Source organism: Lates calcarifer, linkage group LG20, assembly GCF_001640805.2.
Source record: "Lates calcarifer isolate ASB-BC8 linkage group LG20, TLL_Latcal_v3, whole genome shotgun sequence".
Classification (NCBI taxonomy): Eukaryota; Metazoa; Chordata; class Actinopteri; family Centropomidae; genus Lates; species Lates calcarifer.
This window is the reverse complement of record NC_066852.1, coordinates 3,606,658-3,629,489: the sequence shown is the minus strand read 5'-3', so window position 1 is coordinate 3,629,489 and position 22,832 is coordinate 3,606,658. Positions and strand designations below refer to the sequence as shown.

The window sequence follows — 22,832 nt, the reverse complement described above, 5'->3', positions numbered from 1 at the left end:
CTAATTAAACCTTCAGTGAATCTGGTTTATTTTCAGGAAACAGAGGGTAAAAGTGTTTCTGAGAATTTGTCCAAAAGCAGCGAGACGTCAGCTCGTCTGTGGTGGTGAAGCAGATATTGAAAACACTTTAATAAAACTTTGCATACAGTCCAGACTGTAAATATTTGGACAGTTACACTATTTTTTTGCTCCTCTGGCTCATTCAAAACAGACCTTTCACAATGAGCCCTGCTTATTCTGAGCCTCCTGTATGAAACACCCCCTCAGGACCTGGATCTGGACCAGGACCTGGCGTTACATTAATGCACATCTCTTGGGACTATCACCCTCACACATATGCACTCTACACTTTATATTTACATTCCTTGCTTTTTGATTTTAACTCTTACTTTCCCTTTTATCTCTCTTAGTTTATTATCACTGTTTCTGGCACCAGTGTACCAAGACAAATTCCTTTGATTCTGATTCTGATGACGTAGATGTCTTGGTTAATCATATCAACATATCATGAGTTTTCAACATGACTTTTGATTCTTTTGTGAAGGATCTGAACTCTTCTTCCACCACTGAGAGTCACACAACAACACAACAGTGATCAATAGCAAAGTCTCGGGTTAAGCAAATAGGATCTTACTCTTTAATAAAAAGCTCTGTCTCAGTAGGAATCATATCCATAATGTTGTCAGACACTAACCCTAACAATCTGAGCCTGTCAGTGGCAAAAACAAGCACTTTAATGGACGTACTTTGATGCAAACACCTGCCGATTTGATTACATTACAGTAGCCACAAAGATTTTCGTCCCTATCAATCATTTACACCCAAAACCACAGGACAATAAGACCCAGGTTCAAAAATATTGGACTTATCCTTTAAGGATTTGTGTCAAATTGTTGACGTTATAATCTGATTAACTTGGTTATCCTCATATGAAGAGTGGACACCAAACACACATGGGTAAACAGACATGTAAGGCTGCTAGTTGGGTGACTACAGACGTGCCCCCTCTCCTCACAGTGGTGCTGGAGATTCCTCACATGGCTGCAAAACCTGAACACAGCCGTGGAGGGAGAGGAGGATTTTTTTGACAAGTCGATTGACGTCTTCAGGAAGCTGCGGGTAAAAACAACACAGCGAGGAGAAACGAGCCAATGGGTCGCTGGTAGATGTCGTTTTCTCTCTCTGTTGTGGTGTTTTTTTCTGTGGCCTGTTACCATTCATGAGTTATCTGGCCACATGAGAACCGAGAGCTTTCTTAAGGCCCACATCCTCAACCTCACTGTCACATGGTGTCTTTAGAGGACAATGTCGTAAAAAAAATAAATAGATAACTGTATTTTTAGAAACACAAATGACAAGGCAGAGCAGTGATGATGTTAACAAGCACCAGTCACACTGTGAGAAAGAGTTTAGATTTACTTACCTGGGCGTAGTCTCTCTCTACAGCAGCCCTTTTTTGGCTAAAACTCCTAGGAAGAAAATGAGAGGATGTCAATGGTAACGCAGCTTAGATTCACAATACAGGATAAGACTATTAAAAAACATATCTGTTTATCTAAAGGAACAAAAACCTTTTATATAATCATTAGTATGAAAAACAGGATGGTGGGGTAACACTTTACGGGACAAAGTGATGTTTTTTCTTCTCTAACTTTATTCTAATGAGTATTTCCAAGGAAAATGTTCAACACCATTTAGATTTAGGAACAGGATCAAGATTGTTTTACACTTTCTGCATCCACGAGTAGGGATGGGGATCAATACCTGGTTCTGTACGGACCCGGTTCCAAAAAGAAAGTTGCATCATTTAAATCAAATCACTGGCACACAAACAGGCCTGCAGGTTATGTTACATCGACTGTCCAATAAAGCTTTTGAATTCAATTCCTGCACATTACGTCCTCGTTCCTGTTTACGACGGCCGAACGTGCAAAGCACTCAAAGGTTCAGTAAAGCCAAAGATGAAGAGGAAGCACTTTACCTTAATGTTAATGTTAGCCCAACAATGTTAGCGTTAGCTGAACATAAAGATACCTAACGATGTTTGCTGTCCATCTCAGTGCTTATCTCGACCAACATGTCTTCTTGTCGTAACAAAAAACAAAACAATTTTTAAAAATAATTTATGTAACGTTATATCTAGCTAGTTAACATTAGCTACGTATCTAACTTTAATATGATTACCAGCAGACAAGTATTGATAGTGGTACTGATAAAGGCCCGAGTCGTCATGAGAGTTGTGTTTATCTTCCCATCTAAAGCTCAGCTGGCAAAAGTTTTTCTGCAATATATTTCTTTGACCACTGCAATCCAGTCGTCCTTTGCTGGTTGTCATTTTTTATTCATCTCAATGTTTTTCAGGCCTTTCATTAGAGAGCCGACAGTAGATAGATCACAGAAAACATGTTCGCAGTAGGACTCAACTCAGGGATACTGCTGTTCATGGAAATAAGTTGAGCTTGTGTGTTTAAAAGCACAATCTCCAAACTGTTAAAGAAAAATACGCCCATGGCTGTTTTGTATTAACATGATAGTGCTACTATCTTGTCTGAGCATAATAACAATGCCATTATCATGAGTCATAAAACTTAACCATAAAATTTTCTTCTGTGAGTCAGCAAGGAAAAGTCCAGCCGTCTATCTAAACTAATTGTTTATATTTTCCCTTCCACCTCCCCTTGTTCCTCTCTTCCTGTTGTCCTAACAGTTTAGTATCATTTTTGTTATACTGAGGTTACAGTGGCTGAGAAGAATTTGGTTTTATGGCCTCTTTTATGGTGGATTTCCCTCTGCGTGCTTGTATTCCTGAAGACCACCAAATATGTCACTTGCATTGTTTTAAAATAGCTGAAAATGTTTGGCTGGTTTTCTTAAATGCATGTATAAATCTTGTTGTGTTTGAGAAATGTGAGGTATGTGAGTAAATATTGTTTCTGCACTGGTGTTTAACTGTTGATTTACAACAACAGGAACAAGCTAAATTGCACTGCGAGTTAAATTTACACTAAAGTCTAAGAAAAGAAGAGAGGTCAGTGCCCTGGGAAAAACTTGACGGCAGCCAAATCATCATTAAGTCATTAAACATGTCCAGACTTGACTGCCATGCTCCACCCCGACTCTAAACAATCTGGCGTACTTCCTGGGAGCTTCCTTCTCTTCCCTGGCTCCCTTCCTCCTCTCTACATTTCCAAGGCTCCCTCTCTTCCATTGCCAACCCCCCACCACCGCTCTCACTTCCTGTCATTTTCTCCAAACAGACCTTTTGCTGACAACCAGATGCAATTTCCAGTTTGCTGAATCATTTCTCGTCTAAGATCATCGAGGGGGGGGTTGACCCTTGTGAATTCTGTACCGGTGTGAGCTTCATGTCGAGTCTGGCCGGAGTAATGTTACCAAGCCTCCCACGGAGCAGCGGTTCAGGGCAGTCAGAACATCTGGCAGCTCTCTGTGACCTTAACTTCCAGCTGTTTGGAGGTTCAGAGCTCTGCCACCAACCACAGACAGGAAGTGGGGAGCCAGGAGGCTGTCAACTCGACCCAACACTAAGGCTGAAAACACAACCACAACCTTTGGCTTTTCAACCTTAAAAATGCCTGCACTGTGTTTGAGCTGTCTGTGTGTGTCTCCAACACCAGTGTCTCTCTGAAGTTAAGCACTAACACACTCTCAAACTTTGGATTTTAGCTGCCGATAGCTGTTCTTTAAATGGCACAAATCCCCGCCAAACAAACGTCACACAATCACACGACACTAGAACTGGACTAAGAAGAAATATTTACCTGCTCTTGTTTAAAATCAAAGGGCCACAGAGAGATAGTGTTGAATGAATCGGTTCTACAAGTACATGAGAAAACAAACTTCATCCGATTGTAGGCGGATAACACTAACTGTCTGGCTTTTAATTGAAAGTAGAGCATAAACAAGTGGAACCCTTTAATTAACTGTTGTAGGATGCTTTGACTTAAAGACCAAAATTACCATAATGGCTGGAATATACAACCTTTTTTGTTGACAGCAGCAGCTCCTACAGAAAGATTAATGCTTAATGCTCCTTAAAAGTGTTTAAGCGGGATACAAAGTACAAGATAATCGTGCAGAAAATCGTCCCGAATCCCCCCTCCCAATCAAAGTCAGCAAAGGCCCGAATATCTGATGGTTCTAGAGATTATCTTGTCTGATTCTCCTGTGGTGTGAGGTGTGGAGTGATTTTACCCTCCCTGATCCGCTCCTAGGATGAGGAACGACGACACTGAGGAAAACCGAGCACGCACTTTGTGGATTGTCACATGGAACGGAACGATAGCCAATCAGGAAGCAAGCTGAGCGAAGACAGAAGCACTGTCCACCATGTTTGTTTACTCTATAGTTGTGTTTAACCAGGTGTGATTTTGAGTTTTGAGAGTCCAGACTCTGGTTGTTGGTGGTGAATCTGTTAGTGTGTGGTGTGGCTGTCGGTTAAATCGGTTAAGATTTAAAAAATCTGCACACTTTAAGTGTGTGCCAGGCTTTAGTTAACCCTCATGAGTTTAACCCCTTTATTTCTGCAAAATCATTGAAGACTAAAATATGACTGAAGCATCAAACTTCTTTCAGACTTCAATAGATTAGCAAGATCAGTTGAGCAAGAATAATTAAAGACCCACACTAGCATACACAATAAAAACAGGTTGTCCCATACAGCTGTAGAACGTCAATACCAGATGCTTCCACTGGAGCAAAGAGAGCGATTTGAATCATCACCTTCAGCACAGACAGAGCAGAAAAGTCTAATTTCTTGATATCTGTAGACAGCTAGCTAGGCAGTGTTAGCTATAGAGCACACACAATCAAGGAAGGTGGTGAGTTCAGTGAGCAGGGTCTTTTTCAGTCTGTCTGAGACCACTTGATGATTAATCAATACATCTATAAACATGAAAATTACCCATCAGTACAATTATTTGCTGCTTTTTTCCATTTTATACCAAAGTAAACAGAATATCTTTGGATTCTGGGCTGTCGATTGGATACAATCAAAACAAGCAATTTCAAGATGTTACCATGGTCACCAGGAGACATTTTGACTATTTTGGTTATTCTATAAAACAAACAACTCTTTGATGAATGGAGAAAATGGTCTTCAGATAACCTGGTGATAACTGTTACTTTCAGTCATAATCATGTATCATACTCTTCCACTATAAGTAACATTTAGTAAACTTGGTAATAACTCTTAATTTAGTGACGAAGACATTTTACACATTGTGCAATAACAAAAATTAATTTGATATAGCAGAGTGATAAGAATAGGGATGATTGATGAGGGGCCAGAGAAAGTTATGAGCTTGACAGGACTTAGAGAGATCTCTTAGAAGGAGGGGGGGTTCATTTCATATTCTGGTAAATACGGTACTCTGAAATCCACCTCGTCTACTTAGCTACAGCTTGGCCTCTTGACCACTCACCTCAGGTCTTCCAGGAGGTCACATTCTGTCTGGTGTTTGATGTGTAATCTGCTCATCTGCTCTGCATGAGTGTGTTTCAGCTCCTGGGTGACCCGGACCTGAAGGAGGAAGACGACGACAACACGGCTTATTAGAAAAAGAAAGAATCTGATTATCATCAGTTTTCCCATTGGTATATCTATGACTCTAGAGGCCTGTGTTGATTCAGCTGAGCTCACACTTGGTATTAGGTGAAAATGAGCTGCACTCGTTATCGCACAGTAGTTCTGGCCAGGTAAGAGTCGGCCTCTCTGGGTTTTTAATTGGCCGTTAGATAAATTATGAAGCACAGGGACCAGGTCTCATTACTGACAACTGGGAGTGTTGTTAACAGTTGTTTTTCTTCCTTATTTTAATCATGAGCCTGATTTAAGTTAAATAAACAACTGTTTTGATGATTTATGACTCATTTTGGTTATTTTTCAAGCAAAAGTGTCAAAAATACTTTTGTTTCAACTTCTCAAATGTGAAGATTTGATACTTTTCTTTGACGTACATGAAATTAAATTGAATAAGCGCTGCCACTAATGATTATTTTCATTATCAATTAATCTACCACTTATTTTACCGATCGATCAATCGTTTTGTCTAGAACATACCAGAAAATAGTGAGAGATGCCAAAAAACCCAAATATATTGAGGTCAGTATCTTGTAGGCCAAAGAAAAGGATCAAGTCATCACATTTTAGAAAGGTGTAACTGTTCAATGTTTGGCTTTTTTGCATAAAACATTGATCAAAATATAGTACAAGCAATAAACAACAACGCAGGGCTGAAGCAGGATGATAAACGATGCATCTGAACACAAAATTAAACACGTGAACTGCTTTTGCAAATTAAATATTTGAAGTCACAAGACAACTTTGACTGATCCTCCCATGTTTGGAGCTTATTCTTATTCTGTGGTTATATGATATTTGAACAAGGCTAACCTCTATCTTATTTTCAAATCCATTAGTATTTGTGAATAATTTGAGGTCTGGCCAGGTAAGAGTCAGTCTCTCAGGGTTTCTTCTTGTTGCTGGGACCAGGTTTCATTGCTGATAACTGGTTAGTGTTGTTAACAGGAAAACAGTTTTTGTTCCTCATTTTATTTATGATCCTCATTACAGTTCAATAGTCGCATCTAAAATGAAGATGTAAAAGAGAGGAAACTACTAATTTAATATTCAAAATAATTTCCCACGCCAATGCTAGAACAAACACAGACTTAAGGCCTTATAGAGGACAATTAAAATGTCCCAAAAACACAAAATTATGAACCATTCAAAAAAACATTAGAACAGTCCACACAGCTTTTGTCATTAAAGAAACCAAGCATTATTTGATTGCGATTAACAGTGGTATATTTGCAAAACGTCCTGGGGAAGAAACAGTCAATTTTCTGTACTGTTGAGCCATGTTATTGAAATATGATCCCACATCAGCATTTTTTCGCATAGAACCAGACTTTGCTGTGATTTTTGTTTTTACGTTTATTTCCCCTCACTAAAACACTTAAAACCTATTGTTTACTCTCACAGTCAGACGATCATTTTAAGCTACAAATACTCTTTGACGACGACTGTCTGTTTCTTCTTTTCCATTAGACTTTCCTTTGGACGAGAGAGAAAAACTCACCAAACTACATACAAAAATCTGTCAATTTAAAGTTCCGCAGCGTCAAACATCTTTAAATAAAAGATCATGGCTTACTTTGATGCCTGTTTAATATATACGATTCCATTCTCAAAATCGGCATATATAAAAAAACGCATATTGCATTTAACTGGTGTAAAATCTTAACTTTTTTGCCCCCTACTGCCACAATCCTGCGCCTCTCAACTTGCTAGTGGGACCGCGGATGGCAGTGGGACCAGGGAGAACCAAACTGATATTTACTTGAACTTAAGCGTTGCCTGGTGGATCATTTGTGCGCCGATGTAACACAACACCTCGGTAACGTTACTTCTTAAAATATGTGAAGTGTTTTCTAAGCGGTACGCGCTTTGTCGACAGAGAAAACGAGTTATATAGTCAGATTTTCATGGTCTTTGGCAGGACGTTCGAGAGGGGGAACGGGGCACGTTAACGGGGCTATTCTCCCTAAAAATTGTGGCACATGGGACTTTTTAAAACAAGTTTTCTTCCTTTGCTGCTATTTAAAGAAAAAGCAGAAGCAAAATAAACTTGCAAATCAACAACGAAGTACACATTTGCAGAATAAAAAGCCCAAGTTTGTCGTTTAAACCAGCCGACCAGCAACAAAGCGTACACTTTCAACCATTAAATATGCACCAGTTCGTCGAGAACGTTTCCAGACAAGTAACGTTAGCTTAGGAGGCTACAACGGGGGAAACTCACCTTTCTCGGTGGGGGTTGCATCCTTATTTCTTGACATAAAAACTACACAAAAGACGAAAAGTTAATCTGGAAAAGTTTGTGCAAAACGTCTCGAAGATAATGATAACACAAGGGGGATATATTTTAGCCCGGGTCAAGCGGCCATGGCGAGTCCAGTAAGTAGTAAGTTGAGTCCCGTTGAAAACACTGTGGCCCCAGGGAACAGAAAACATAACCGTCAAGTACGCCACAGTGAAACGACGCACTTCCTGTCACCGTATCAAAATAAAAGCCTGAATATAACGTACTACTTCCATACACTGTATTCAAAATAAAAGCCGAGCATTCACACGAATTATTATTTTTTTTAAAAGGATAGTTTCACATTTCGCTGCTTTTAAAGAATTATTATGATTCCCACAACTGAACTGGCAACACACCACTTATTACCTGACAAAAAACATACAAATACTGATGATAATCAATAATAGTAATGATTATTCTTATTCTTATTGTCCATATTCTACATGTCAGTTAATCATTGATGGAAGTTTTTTGCTATTTCCTGAAAATTTTCAACCAACCAACCATTAATTAATCAAACAAATCAGACAAAATCAGAAAAATAATGCAGTGCATTAATGAAACAATTAGTAAAGTTATGGATTGGTTTATTGGCAGGAAAATAAAATGCAACAATTTTGATGATTAATTGAGTCATTATTTAAGCATATGAATGTGTGTCGGGTAAAGCTGGACATATGGGGATGGGATACACAGGATGAGGTTGATAGAACAAGTTACTGGTGAAGATCAAGATTATGTAGAGTCAGTGTAGTTCAAGTATTTCACGATATTGTTTATTAAATAGAATTAAATTGTTAAACATAGAGAAAGTAAAATAAGGGATATATTCACTTGTGGTCATGGTGTACCATTTTTTAAAGTGTGTCAATCTTCTCACCTTGAATCATCTTTGACAGTGAGCCCCCTAGTGGTCATGTTCTCTTAACAAACTTGGATCAATTAAAATATATTTAGGAGATTATTTTGCGTAGTCGGTCTTACTTATTATCCTCCTGTGTTTTTGGTTTATACAGCTACAGCTCACAACCGTGTGGATACACAGGCTTCTCTCTGACAAAGATTCAAACTAAAAACTACCATTTGATGAAGATTTTTATCAGTTGGAGGAGAGAGGAAAATTCAGTGTTTAAACTCAGTTTTGATGCTTAAGAACTAAACATTTTACTCAAGATCCACTTACAAGCTTAATCCCCCTGAGCTTTATCCTACATCTCCAATTTGCAACAAATACAATATAATAATTTACACTGATTTATATGTTTGTACACTTACTTACTTATTCGTTTGACATTCATAAACAAATGTATTACGAAGTCAAACACGAGCAGACTTCTCAAAGATTTGATCTCCACCTCTTCATCTTCAACCCAAATCACCAAGGAGCTGATTTCCTCCTGTTTGGCCTTTAAACAATATGTAAAACCTGCTTCAGGTTCCAGCTTCAACCCTCTCTGCCCACATTTCATTGTATGTGTTCCTCTAATTATTGCCCAGCTTCCTCCCACCCCTGCCTGTTATTGTGTTGGCATATCCTGGACTGGTTCACTTTTAAAAACAGATCAGAGATTAACAAGGGTCACTACAGGTAGCAGTTAAACTAATAAACTATAAACTATAAACTATAATATACAGTATAAACTGATGCAGGATCTACAGCAGTGGTCCCCACAGCCTCTTACCTCTTCATCAATACTCCCTCATGTTCCAAACTGGATGTTGTTTAACACTGTACACTGTAGAAGTATATTGTTACAATTTATTTTTCATAAAGTTAATGTTAAGGCTGGTTTGACCAAGTCCCAGTTGTCCACCAACCATTTATCCACTGCTTTTAGCTTTTTATTTAAAGTGTTTATCCATTATTTAACTGTTAGCTTAACTATTTCAAACATTTATCTGTTATTTAGCTATTTTGACTGATTGTAAGTCTTTTTTCAGCAATTTATCTATTATTTAAAGCTAACTATTAAAACAGATTCTTCACTTAATATATCAATCACCTTTTATTTTCACTTTTAGATAATTATTTTAATTTCAATTTTATTCATATTTTTAACATTAGCTAACTATTCCAGTGGCTTATTAGTTACTTTTAACTGAAGCTAACTATTTCAACCATCTATCTGTTATTATTGGCTAACTATTTTAATGGTTTGTCCTATTTTTAATGTTAGCTATTTCAACTGTTTCTTTATTTAAGTTAATTCTACCATTTATCTATTATCTTTAGCTAACTATTTCAAATGCTTACTCATGCTTTTAACATTAGCTGTTTCAATTTATCCATTCTTTTAATGTTATTTAAATATTTCAGCCCCCAGGGATAATACAAGTGCCCCTGGTTGGGAATATGACTTGACTTGACTATGACTTTGTAATCAGCAATCTGAATCCTGCCACACAAATATATGGATCTCTGTCTTTGTAATCATCAAATGTGACCAGTCTGAGTCTCTGTAATGCTTATTTCTAGTCCTCCAGAGGAATGAATCATTTGTAGACAGGAGTAAAGTACACACTGACTGTGAAAGATCCAAAACACATCCTAGAGTCACTGTATACAAATAACATAAAGGCCAACAAAGCAAAGTACAGAAGGATTAATTCACAACCCATTATTTTTTCCCTTAAAATGTTAAAAGAAATAATTAATAAAGAATACTTATCACAATTCTCCAAAGCCAAAGCTGACACATTAATATTGCAGTTTTATTACCCATGAACACAGCTGGAATTGCACGTCAATGCAAAATATAATGACATGTTCATTCTTGATTTGTTTTTTTTTTAATCTCATATGCAAAATGTTTGGGATCTTCCTCCTGTCTGATTGGTCCTGTGTGGTCACATGAGGAGCCACTGCCTCTGACTTTACCCAGGGTCATGTTTGCAAGAATATCACTGAGGTTTCCTGGACGGTTTTCAAAATAAAATAAATTTTCACAATGAGAGCACCATATTTTAACTTCAGCAGTTACTTTGACTCATCTGACTCATTTATGACTCCAGTCAATCCTTTTTCCTCCTGTCCAGATATTGACACATACTGATTGAAGTGTATATATGAATGTAGAAATGCTTTGTTTATTGACTTAAATGTGCAAACATTTACAGAGGAGTGTTTTTTTCTGGTTTATTCAAGCTTACTGTCGTTAGTCTCATTCATTTATTAAAAAACAAAGCATGCAATGTATCCGACTTTGTCAGCGTTTGAATGATAAAGTCCTGGATTTATTTTCATCTTTGTCCCAGGTATCTACATAGTCCACAAATCTTTATTAAGAAGGAAGCAGGTTTGAAATGTCAGACATTAATATGTAACAGAAAATAAGTATGAGGCTGAATAACTGGAGAATACAATTATAGGAACAATCCACTAATTTATTTTAAAAAGGTCATTTTGTAAGCAGTTTTGAACATGCTTTATTGGAGGAGTTTTAGGCAGGTGTCACCTTTAAGGCTCGCAAAGTTGCACATGAAATCTCTCTTGTTCCTATGTGAACATCCAATTTCTCTTTCTCTGTAAATGTTTTTTATATGCCATCAACCTGTCAGGGATTGCAGATTAATGGTCAACAAATTATCAATTTATTAATTAAATAATAAGGGTAATCAATTATGTTGTTAGGTGCAACCCCAAAATGTATCTAACAGACAAAAGGTTTAATTAAATAAAACTTGTGCTTTTATTTTGAAGGTTAGCATCTTTCAACCGGTACTGCTTCGTCTTTTTTGGTTTATTTTCTCTCAGCTTGTCATTGACCTCGGTGCCAGATTACAGTTTTGACTTCTCATGTTTAGACAGGAGATAATACAAGTTTGTCCACACCTCTGATGTTTCGGTTTGCACGGTGTTTTCGGTACCATTCGCTTAGCCGACTAAGCTAGCTAGTTAGCCCCCAGCATGTCAACGTGGCGGCGGCTGCATGTGAAGGTGCGGGCGGCTCAGGGATTACTTACCTCCTCCTCCAGACGGCCGACAGAGCAGCACACATGGCTGCAGGGTCATTTTACGTTATGTCGAGGCCTGAGCACGGGTGGACCTCTGAGAAATGACTTCTTCAAAGGTGGGGGGACATCAAGGAACATGCCTGTCAATGAGAGCCAGGTTCTTCGTTAAGAAATTCCCAAATTCTGTGATGATCGGTTTATTCACAGCTGTGTTTAACTTGTATATCAAAACTGAAACTCACTGGTTAACTGTTAGAAGCCTTTCTACAATTCGGCATGTATATAATCTTCTTTTTCTTAAAATGTAAACTTTTATAGTTGTTCCCGCTACACCTGTCAAGTTATGGCATCTATGAAAGGCTCACTTACATCTCAAAGTTAAAATATATTTTCTAATATGTGAACTACTATGTATGCCGAATTTGAGAGTGGTAGCTAAAGATTCAGAAAATATCTTGAGATGTAATTTTCTGCCTCAGACCTGGAGGCGCAGCTGGCAGCCATGAGGAAGAAGGCGGCGGACGCACTGCCCGGCAGCGGCTGGACCCCCTTTGAGATCAACCCGAACCTTCCTCCAGAGAGGGCCGACATCGTGATCGTTGGTGGCGGTGTGATCGGCTGGTCCATCGCCTACTGGCTGAAGCAGAAGGAGAGGGTGCGAGGAGGGTTGAGAGTTCTGGTAGTGGAGAGGGACCCAACGGTGAGGAGCCCAGTATTGGGATTTAATTTATAATTTAGTTTATTCCACAAAAGAAATTTGTTTTTGTCTTCCAGATGTTTATTAAGCCACAGGGAGGGCTGACAAGCATCAGTTGTCTAGCTAAAGCAGTTTGCAATGAGCAATTAAAAGGATAATTCCTATATTTTTGAACCAGGGCTCTATTTTTTTTTCATGTTATTTGGGTGTAAATGGTTGAAGAGAACTGGAAACAGCTGTTTTATCGCTCTGTTCAGAGCCACCAGACTCCATTGACAAAAACAGTAATTTTACCTTGCAGAAACTGGGTGTTGCTTATCTACCGCTGCCTTGATCATTTAGTTTGTTTGTGTTATTTTGTGGTACTTTTACTTATTAAACACATCTGAATACTTACACAACCGCTTCAAGTTTGATCTGCAAGGTTAAATTACAGTTTTTATCAATGGAGTCTGGTAGTGATAAAACGTCTGTTCCTGGTTAAACAAAAAGCCTTGGTGTTGAGCAGCACAACCTACAGGAGGCATCTTCTCCCACATCTTTCCTTATGAACTGCTTCCTCCTCCATGTGCTTCTCTCCAGTACTCCCAGGCCTCCACGGTGCTCTCTGCCGGGGGGATCCGACAGCAGTTCTCCCTGCCTGAGAACATCCTCCTCTCCTTGGCCTCCGCAGACTTCATGAGGAACATCAATGTAGGTGACAACTGAAGTCACTTGGTGTTGGGTTTGGAGCCTTCTCTCAGTCCACTGCACCCTGGCAATGAATGGCAGCCCCTGAAATCACATGGTGCTCAGGGTGTATGTTATGTTAATATGTGAGCTAGCAGCTGTGGTTTGAGTTGCTGAGATTGTTGGATTTATACTTTATTTATTAAAAAAGTACATTATACTATGAGTATATATTAAAGATACTGTAGAATCTGTAGACTGTGAATGTAGAACATGAAAACTAAGTTACTTGATATATAGAAATACAGTAGTTATTGTGTCCTACAGAGGGAGAAGAGCTGCAAACTGAGTGTTTAAATAATGTTAGAATAAACTAAATTTATGCTAAATGTAGTTCAGCAAAATAAGTCATTCCTATTATTATAATTCAATCCAACGGAATACTACAACCTATAACCTGACAAATGACCACAGGAGTTTAATCATCAGCTGTCTGACATTGTGTGAACATAACGAGCTTCACAAATGTTGAATTTGTTGCAGAGTCCAACTAACCAGTTTAATTTTCATATTTTTTCCTGACAAATACTGATGAATCCCAACTAGTTTGGCAAATGTATGTCTGGTTCAAGTGTCCAACCACTTCCTGGAGCTTTTCCACTGAACCATCTGGGACTCTCTCCCACAAAAGACTATTTCCTGGCTAAGCCATAGTTAGGCCAAGAAATAGGCTAGGTTAGTCCACTTAAGCTGACTGGCTGTTGGCTGTAGCCTTATGTTTAACAGACAGATGTGATAAATGCTGAGCTGTTCCTTTAATGTCAGATGTGTTATTTATAGGCCCACCGCTGCTACAGCTCTCAGGAGTGCATACTGTATCTGTGTGTTTGAAATAATAACTGTCTAATAATTATGGATAAGTGAATGCAAAGTGACTGTCACACCTCTGTCGTCTTCTCAGGAACACCTCGGCGTGTTGAACGAAGACCCGGTGGACCTGCAGTTCAACCAGTCGGGATACCTCTTCCTGGCCAGCCAGGAGGTGGCTCACATCATGGAGGAAAACTACAGCACCCAGAGGTGGCAGATCTTTTTCAAATCAGTAGAACTGTCTGAGAGCAGAATGATAGAAATCAATTAGTCCTGGGAAAAGTGGAAACAGAGAAGTTTCCCATTCAGAAATTCATGTATTAATCCATCTTATTATGTGATTCCAGGTATGCTGGAGCCAAGGTTTCACTTCTCTCTCCTACACAACTAAAGGAGAAATTTCCCTGGATAAACACAGATGGTGTGGTGCTCGCTTCGTACGGTGAGTTCAACTGCTATTTAATTACTTATTACAGGTGTAAAGAGTACAAGTATGTGATAGGATTTGACATATATGCATGAAATACGGGTGTGCATCAACCCATCCAACGCAGCACTGACTTTTCATTGCCTCTTGTCCCATCCTTAAGGGTTGGAGAACGAGGGCTGGTTTGACCCCTGGACGCTGCTGAACGCCTTCAAGAGGAAGGCAGTCTCAATGGGAGTCATCCCGTGCTATGGAGAAGTTACAGGTTTGTTACAGCCTCCTGACACAAAAACATCCTGATGAATGAAGCCGTGGTTAAAGTGTAATTCTGTTTATGTCTTACTTGTTTTCTTCATTCCTCCAGTTTACCAGCCTCACTGTTATCTGTTATTATAATCAGGGCCAACAGGTTAAACAACAAGTTATTTCAACACCAGAACACCAACCCTGCAACTGAATACATGTCAGAGCCTTAACTGTGGCACAAAAGTTTGTATTTTAACTACTGTGTAGCAGCAGATAATTGCACGGACGCTGCTGACAAGCATTTTCTCAGACAGTGTTGATTTGCAATTTTGAATCACACCCATAAACGGAATACAACAGAAGTTATTAACTTCAAACTTTCTGCAAAATCACTGAGTTGAGTCATCCCTCATATTCGTATGTTGATATGATGTGTCTCAGAGACACGAGCATTTTTACGTTTTAAGAAATGTGACAAATAGGAGTTGAAGTGAAGAAAATTTAGTTTGATTCTCTTTTCGACTTGTAGCAGTTTGATAAATTCAAGCACTGAGGTAAAGTGTATTTTTTGGCAGCTCTGAAGTCACTTAAATGTTACTGAATTAACACGCACAAGTCTGACAGTTTTACATTAAAGATAGGTAGAGATGTACATCTACAGGGTAGAGTCTTTTTACTGTGTGGTGTTTTGCTGCAGAATGAGCTTACTGATTTGTGTTGAACAGCCAGTGTTGAATTAATGTCTCTCTCTCTCTTCCACAGCTTTTAAATACACAATAAATGTGATGACAACTGCTGATGGAGAACAAGTGGACTTCAGGAGAATAAAATCTGTCAAAGTGAGTGTTTGTTTGTCTCCATCTTTGACAGCAGTGTAATCGGGTGCCACTAAACACCATTTTTTTTAAATGTTTAGTTGACATTTTGTGTGATTGCCAATATGTCAGGACAGTCTTCTTTATGCAGATTAATAAATAACAAAGTTAGTGAAGCAACAGGCTCCACTTGCACTACTGGTAGTAATATAATGGACGTTTGTGTTGCAGGTTTGGTTTCTGTCTATCAATAAGTTGATGTAGTCTGATATACTCCACACTCTTTCACATTCTTCTAAGCCTTTGGAAAAAGGCTCATCCTTATATCTGTTTTAATTCCAGAAAGCATTAAAAATCTTTCTGACTTTGCATATTAGTAACTTTAAAGTGCTGCTGCTACTTTGACATGAAAGCACTGCATCTTTCAACTCTGAAATATGTAACATCTCTTTGAAGTCTTCAAATTCTAGTGAGTATTGGTTGGGTTAATATGGTTAATCTGCCTCCAAAGACTGGAGAGTCCTTTGCTTTTTTACTGACACACCACCACTCTATCAGCAGTCTCTGTAAATGATGGGATGTTGAATTGTGTCGAGCAGGTGCAGATGCCCAACACCCTGGAGTACCAGCCAGTGGAATGTGCCATTGTTGTGAATGCAGCGGGAGCCTTTTCTGGTAAACTGACAGAGATGCTGGGAATTGGCCTCAGCTCTGAAGACACCATCACTGGAATTCCTCTGCCTGTTGAGCCTCGGAAAAGGTAGGTCATTGACTTAACTGGGCATATTTTCACTTTTAAAAAACAACCCAAGTGCTGTCAAAATGTCTAGTTTTCTTTGGAAAAGGCTGTCAGGGCTTCATATGGTGCAGTTCATTAGTATTCTGACAGTTTTATCTGCAGTCTGTACTCTAATAAATTAGAAAACTGTCCTAACTTCATAGTGCTGACTGTCAGCTTTAATTAGAAGGTTTTTACTTCTACATCTGATGAACTGTGGCCCCCTTTTAAACACACCCACCAAGGGTAGAAATGTGATTATTTGAACACCCTCAAACACATTAAATCAGCAGTTTAACCTGTTTTTGAATTTCATGGCTGGAGAAGAGCCAAAGCTATGACGGACACCTCACTGTCCCAAAACATCATGGTAGAGTTTACCGTCATTTTCTTCAGAGTTTCTGCAAGGCTCACCAAGATAAAGACTTTTCAAGGCCTTTTTAATACCAGAGAGTGTAATTTAATACCTGTTTCACTGGTTCTTAGCCTTTATACAAGTGCAACCCCATTTAGGATTAAAATCTTAATGATACATAGGCAAATTTAGGAGTGCATGATGCCACAGTCTGCAATTTAACACTAATTTTCAGCTAACACAATAAGATAAGGTCCCACAGTCCAGCTTTTGACACGTTGTTCTCACTCTGCAAATCATCCAAACAATGGAAAAGTATCACAGTTATCATCAGTTTGAAGTTGTCGGCTTCAAAAAAGAAAAAGGGCTGTAACTGTAGAGTACAATCAAACAAACAGTTACATTGATTGATCGGAACAGCTTAATAAATACCAATCTTATGCTTTCTTAGCATCATTTGAGATGTACAGATGTTTAATGTATGTTTGCTTGAACCAAAGGTCAACAATCGAACAGTAGTAAATTATTCGAATACATACATGTATCTGATATAGTACAAATTTGTCCTGTATCTGTTCTGAAAAGTTGTTCCCTTCAGCTTCTCTGTAAATCTTCACTAAATCCTTCCTCTTGCTGCTTCTCGGGATGATCCAAATGTTATAGTAGAAGCTTTTCCACTCGCAACAGTTAAAGAAAACCTCAGGGAAAGCACTAAAACTCTGACCGTTTTCATGCCAACAAAAAAAAACTACCACAAAAATTAAATTAACTGAATGTTTGCATGAAATGGCAGCTTCAAGGCTTCAGAAGAAGACACTGTTGTAAGAACTTGAAAATATCACTAAATGTTGAGTCCTGTACAACTCTTTTTCAGATATGTGTATGTAGTCCACTGTCCTGATGGTCCAGGTCTAGACACTCCCTTCTTGATCGATTACTCCGGAATTTACTTCAGACGAGAGGGGTTAGGAGGGAACTATATCGCTGGAGCATCGCCTGAGGAGGTCTGTTATGTCTTATGTTCTTTCCCCGATCACTTCTACGTGAACAGTTTGATAGACGATCTCATTTCTTTTTCTTTTTTCTTTTTTTTACCCTTGTCTCTCCATAAGGCAGAGGAGCCAGACATCAGTAATCTAGAGGTGGACCACCAGTTTTTTGAGGACAAGATTTGGCCCAACTTGGCCCATCGTGTTCCCGCTTTCGAGAAACTTAAGGTGAGGGTTGTGATACTTTGCTCTACTATTGGCCAATACATTAGGTTTCATTCTACAAGCACGGTAGTCTGCTTCACTTAATTATTCCTAGCATTACTGTCTTATTTTAATGGATTTTCAAAAACCAATACTAGTAATTTTTGTTGAAGCCTCAGATTTGTAGATCATATTCAGAGTACTCACTTAAAATTAAAAATGCATCTGTTTGTCTCAGTTTCAGTCCTGTATCCCACCTGTTTTTCTTGTCAAAAAAAACCCAGAGCCTTTCCAAAATGGTTGTCAGAGTAGATAAACTACTTAAACTTGCCTTTGATCTGGGGCTTTTCTTTGCTATCTTCAAATACTGTCAGTGAGTAGGTAATTGGGGCTAAAAGCTTGTAGTGTGACCTTAGCACTAAATGCAAACATAACCCAACCCTCTCCGGGCAGTTTATGTCCAGACAGCCAGATGTTAGTTGTGAAGTGCAATGTTGTTGTTTTAGCAAAGAGATGCAGCTATTTTAATCTTGTTTAGGTGTTTCTCTGTGGACAGAGTTCTCTACAAAATGTTGTTCTCACAAATGGTCATTCACATAATGTCACCAGCATGGTGTGTTACATATTGGAGTTGAGTTCTTCAAGAAGTGGTACCAGATACAGAAAATTGCGTGTGTAAAAATTACTTAAATGAATGTTTACATTGGATTTTACTTGGATGTCCTGGCAGTGGTGGCACATTTAAAGCCATTCCGCCAACAATTTACTAACACTTCTTTGGTTGTTCTTGCTAAGTTTGAGTAATTCCTTCTATCTCCAACTAGGCTAAAGATTTGTCGAACTCAATTGTTTGTAATTATGGTCAAAACAATCTTCTTCCTCCCCTCAGGTGACCAGCGCGTGGGCAGGCTTCTACGACTACAACACCTTCGACCAGAACGGCATTATCGGTATACACCCAGTGGTTAACAACATGTATTTTGCGACGGGCTTCAGTGGCCACGGCCTGCAGCACTCCCCTGCGGTGGGTCGAGGTATGGCAGAACTGATCCTGGATGGAGACTTTAAAACGCTGGACTTGAGTGCATTCAGCTTCAGACGGATTCTGGACCAGGAGCCCATGTTGGAAAGGAACATCGTGTAGAGGATCTGGAACCTACCATTCCCACTACAGCCGACACCAAATTATTACAGGTTTGTTAATAATTATGACGATCTGAGAATTGGACGATTGAGACTGCATCGGTTGTTTTTGCGAACACGACGTAACACATGTTCACTGTAACAAGGGTCATCATGGTACTGAGCTGACCCTTGTTACAGTATAAACTGTAATACCAAAACCCTAGCTTCACTTTTCAGGTTTATATTTAAGCTGGGTGCATGGTGCCATTGTGCAGTAAGTTTCTATAAATGTTAATTGAAACATCAGCAACTATTTTGTTTTCAGATTAGTTTATGTAAGTACAATACATAATGTATACTGTATTACAGTATAATTCAATCCAATACAATCTCACTTAACAGTCTATTGTTAAGTTGTTCTTTTAACGTCACTAATGTTTTGATTTACATTATTTTTGTTACATTCTGGTACTTTCATTATTGTAACATTATGCAAACTTTTTCTGATTTACTCATCAATCAACATAGATTGATAATTGCTGTGTGTTCCTGTAAATAAATGTGATCAAATTTGATTAATAATCAACATTTTTATAACAAAATGGGCCCACTTGTGTCATTATTGCAGGTGGTTTTCATAGTGCTACACTTGAAATATTACAGGTACTTCAGGGGGTTAAGGTGTTGTATAGATACTGTGCACCAGATGGAGCCATTTCTGTGGTGATGTGACATGGAGCATAACAACACTTGACATATTGAAGGCAAATTGTCTTGAGTAAAATGTGATTTGGAAGTCAAAAAGTGGTTATGTTATATTATAAGAAGAGGAAACAGATCAGGCTCCTGTACTTTAAATAGCATAATTTAACGACCGTGCCGAGAACAGATTTGTTTATTCTAAATCTAGTGAAAAAAATGTGCCTTTCAAATTGGAACAATGATGTTCTTATAGACTAGTAAAAACACCTAATTCAAAACCCTGATACCCTTACAGTATTAATGTCTTTTAAAGTTGAGGTGTACGCTGGACTAATGAGGTCTATGCATATTGAAGTGTAATACCGGTTGGTCTTAGCTGTGAGGTTTAGTGGTTATCCAATATTAGCGTTGACAAGCTTGGCTGATAAAGCCATCCTACTTTATGCTCTAACTCCTCACAAATTTATTTGGCTCGTATTTACCCAACCAAGATTTTTACTGCTCTTCCCATCAATGTAAAGAGCAAATGTCTTTGTTATTAGCTCATGAAAGCTGTGTCTTTGTTTTATATAGTCATGACTTTCTTTAAAGCCTTAAACAATGACCTGTACGAAACAGAAATATCTACTAAAGGTGCTTGTAACAAATAAGAACTCTTTTGCATAGTTGGCCATGTTTTAATGACACAAACTGTGTTGTGGTTTCTTTCTGTGACTAAACAGGAATTAATAAACCCCCCCCTTTCCCCTTCAGAGATCACACATAGTGAAACCTTAACTTCCTGCAGCAATATGCAGCGCACCAGCAATAGCCAAAAATGCAAGACTTGAGATAGTGGTAAAACCACACCAACAGTTTTACTAGAATAATATAAGCTCCCTGTGAAAGTAGGACTGTAAAAAAAAAACCTGCTACAAAGGTTAAATGAAGACTATCATTCACTGCTGCAACATTAAACAAAATATTCAAATCACGCTCTGAGAGTAAGACTTGAGGTGTCACGATAATCAAACTACAGAGCAGGTACTAAAGTGGATTATGTTTCCATTACAGAGACAATAAAAAACTAATATCTGCAGTCACCTAGCAGCACATCTGAGGGAGGCAAGGTAAACGTTCCTCCTTTCACAGCTCTGACCACAACTGCAAAACCAAACTGTCTGGGCTATAAAGACTGAAATGAGCATTACCTGAAACCAACCCGAAGACAAATCATCTCCTGAAACATTAAAACAGATTCAGTTCAGGTTATTGGTTCTTCAGATTCCTCTTTTAGGTTTTATAGACAAATTCTAAAAAAAAAAAAAAAAAAAATGGTATAAATGTGACTTGAATAAACATTTTAGCAGCTGTGGAGCAGGTAAAGTGTTACACTGGGAATTTACACTTGTACATCCAACAATAGAAGACAGAGTTTACTGAGCATATAGGCACTCCTGAAGGGGTGGTTTAAAATCACTGCTTACATTGAGCTTGTTATTGTAATTGAGTAGCTTTTAGATTTGCTTACACATTTTTAGTACAATGGTAGTGCAGTTATGAATATGGTGGGATGTACAATATTTTCCATTCTCTCTTTTTGAAGTTCATCCATACATTGCAGATACTTAAGCATCTACTAAAGTGACAGCAGAATTACTAATGTATCTGAACAAACGAGCAATATTCTGAAGTGCAGTACCTCTGCTGCTTTTTATTGTAACATATTGTCTAATACCAGATCACCTAGTCACCAATTAACCTAACTGGCACGTCTTTGGACTGTATGAGGAAGCCAGAGTACCCAGAGGGAATCCAAGCAGGCACAGGGACAACATGCAAACTCCACACAGAGAGGCCCCGGGCGACCCAGGGTTCAAATCCAGAACCTTCTTGTTGTGAGATGACATTGCATCACCATGGCCCCCATATACATTTATATTTATATAGTTTGCAGGGTGGTGCAGTGGTTATTATTATCATCTCACAGCAAGAAGGTTTCAGGTTTGAATCCCAGTTCGCCCAGGGTTTTTCTGTGTGGAGTTTGCATGTTCTTTCTATGCCTCTATGGGTTCTCTCTGGGTACTCCAGCTTCCTTCCACTGTTTGTCTCTATATATCAGCTCTGTGATAGACTGGTGATCTGTCCAGGGTTTACCCACCTCTGGCCCAATGTCGGCTGAGATAGGATACAGATAAGCGGCATAGATAATGGATGGGTGGATTTTAAACTAGTCTTAGTTTGAACTCTACTTTTTGAACTCTGCTGTTTATGATGATTAAATGCATTGTCTGGATTGCTACTCAATTTTGTTGTACTCTGAGCAATGACAATAAAAGATTTGTTAATCTTGAATATTCAATATCTCAAGAGAGAAACCTCCCTCTCAGCTCAGAGTGAAGAAGACTCAGCTATTAGCATTTAGCGATCTGGTCAGAGCTCTGGGTTTTAATAAGGTGGTGGACAGGTTTAAACAGAAACTGGTGGTGGAGCTTAAAAACAGGTTCAGTATGAGATACGTTTGTTTTTGTCCAATTGTAGTTCATAACAAGAAGCCAGACTGTTTACTGCCACTTCATATTTAGTGATATCGATCATCTCATCTAACTCTCTCTTCCCAAAATGCCAAAACTTTCCTTTAATGAGTCTGCAATAAATTATGTGCAGTTCTGTGCTTGATGCTATTCATAAACTGTTGTGTAACTCTAACTGATGCACCTGTGCACCTGACTAGAAACAGCCATTTAAGTTACTCTAGCAGCCTGTGAGATTCTTGCAGGGTGTCTGCAGTTGAATCAATACAGCAGTAACACTGTCTGCATCTTGAATCGTCCCATCTTTCCATCATTTACATGCAACTAATGGCATGTGGATCAATCACTGGGAGGCTTCTTGTCAATTCAAGGCCTCTCTCATATCGTAATAGATCATGGAAATATGCTCCACTGATATGAAAATGGTCCTTCATGCAGCTGGGAGAATATGGCAAAAACACTTTGTTCCCGCAGCTCTTCATTTTGATGCAAATGTGAGGCAGCCTTGCAGGTTCGGAGAAGGGGGGGATGGGGACCGGGTGGGGGGGAAATGCAATTGAGGGATTTCTTTGTGAGGCCCGACGCAAATCCCAAATGTTCTC

General features: G+C 38.7%; 2 protein-coding genes across 2 annotated transcripts in view; one reads left to right on the top strand and one right to left on the bottom strand.

The window, feature by feature from the left end:
• The window catches only part of LOC108893439 (F-BAR and double SH3 domains protein 2), a 31,677-nt gene extending 23,628 nt beyond the window's left edge, over positions 1-8,049 (bottom strand). Inside the window, exons 1-3 of the mRNA XM_018691468.2 lie at positions 7,824-8,049; positions 5,442-5,539; positions 1,424-1,469 (exon numbers count right to left, since the gene is read on the bottom strand). Of these exons, the coding sequence (XP_018546984.1) occupies positions 1,424-1,469; positions 5,442-5,539; positions 7,824-7,844 (165 nt within the window). The 5' untranslated portion in view covers positions 7,845-8,049. The remainder of the gene's footprint in view (positions 1-1,423; positions 1,470-5,441; positions 5,540-7,823) is intronic.
• A 3,579-nt stretch (positions 8,050-11,628) lies between these two features.
• foxred1 (FAD-dependent oxidoreductase domain containing 1) lies at positions 11,629-19,617 on the top strand. Its single transcript, XM_018691470.2, has 11 exons — positions 11,629-11,956; positions 12,320-12,540; positions 13,120-13,230; positions 14,168-14,286; positions 14,424-14,518; positions 14,667-14,768; positions 15,512-15,588; positions 16,164-16,324; positions 17,572-17,701; positions 17,810-17,914; positions 18,780-19,617. The coding sequence occupies exons 1-11, from the start codon at positions 11,794-11,796 to the stop codon at positions 19,032-19,034; spliced, it is 1,539 nt and encodes a 512-aa protein (XP_018546986.1). The 5' UTR covers positions 11,629-11,793; the 3' UTR covers positions 19,035-19,617.
• Positions 19,618-22,832: the final 3,215 nt, after the last annotated feature.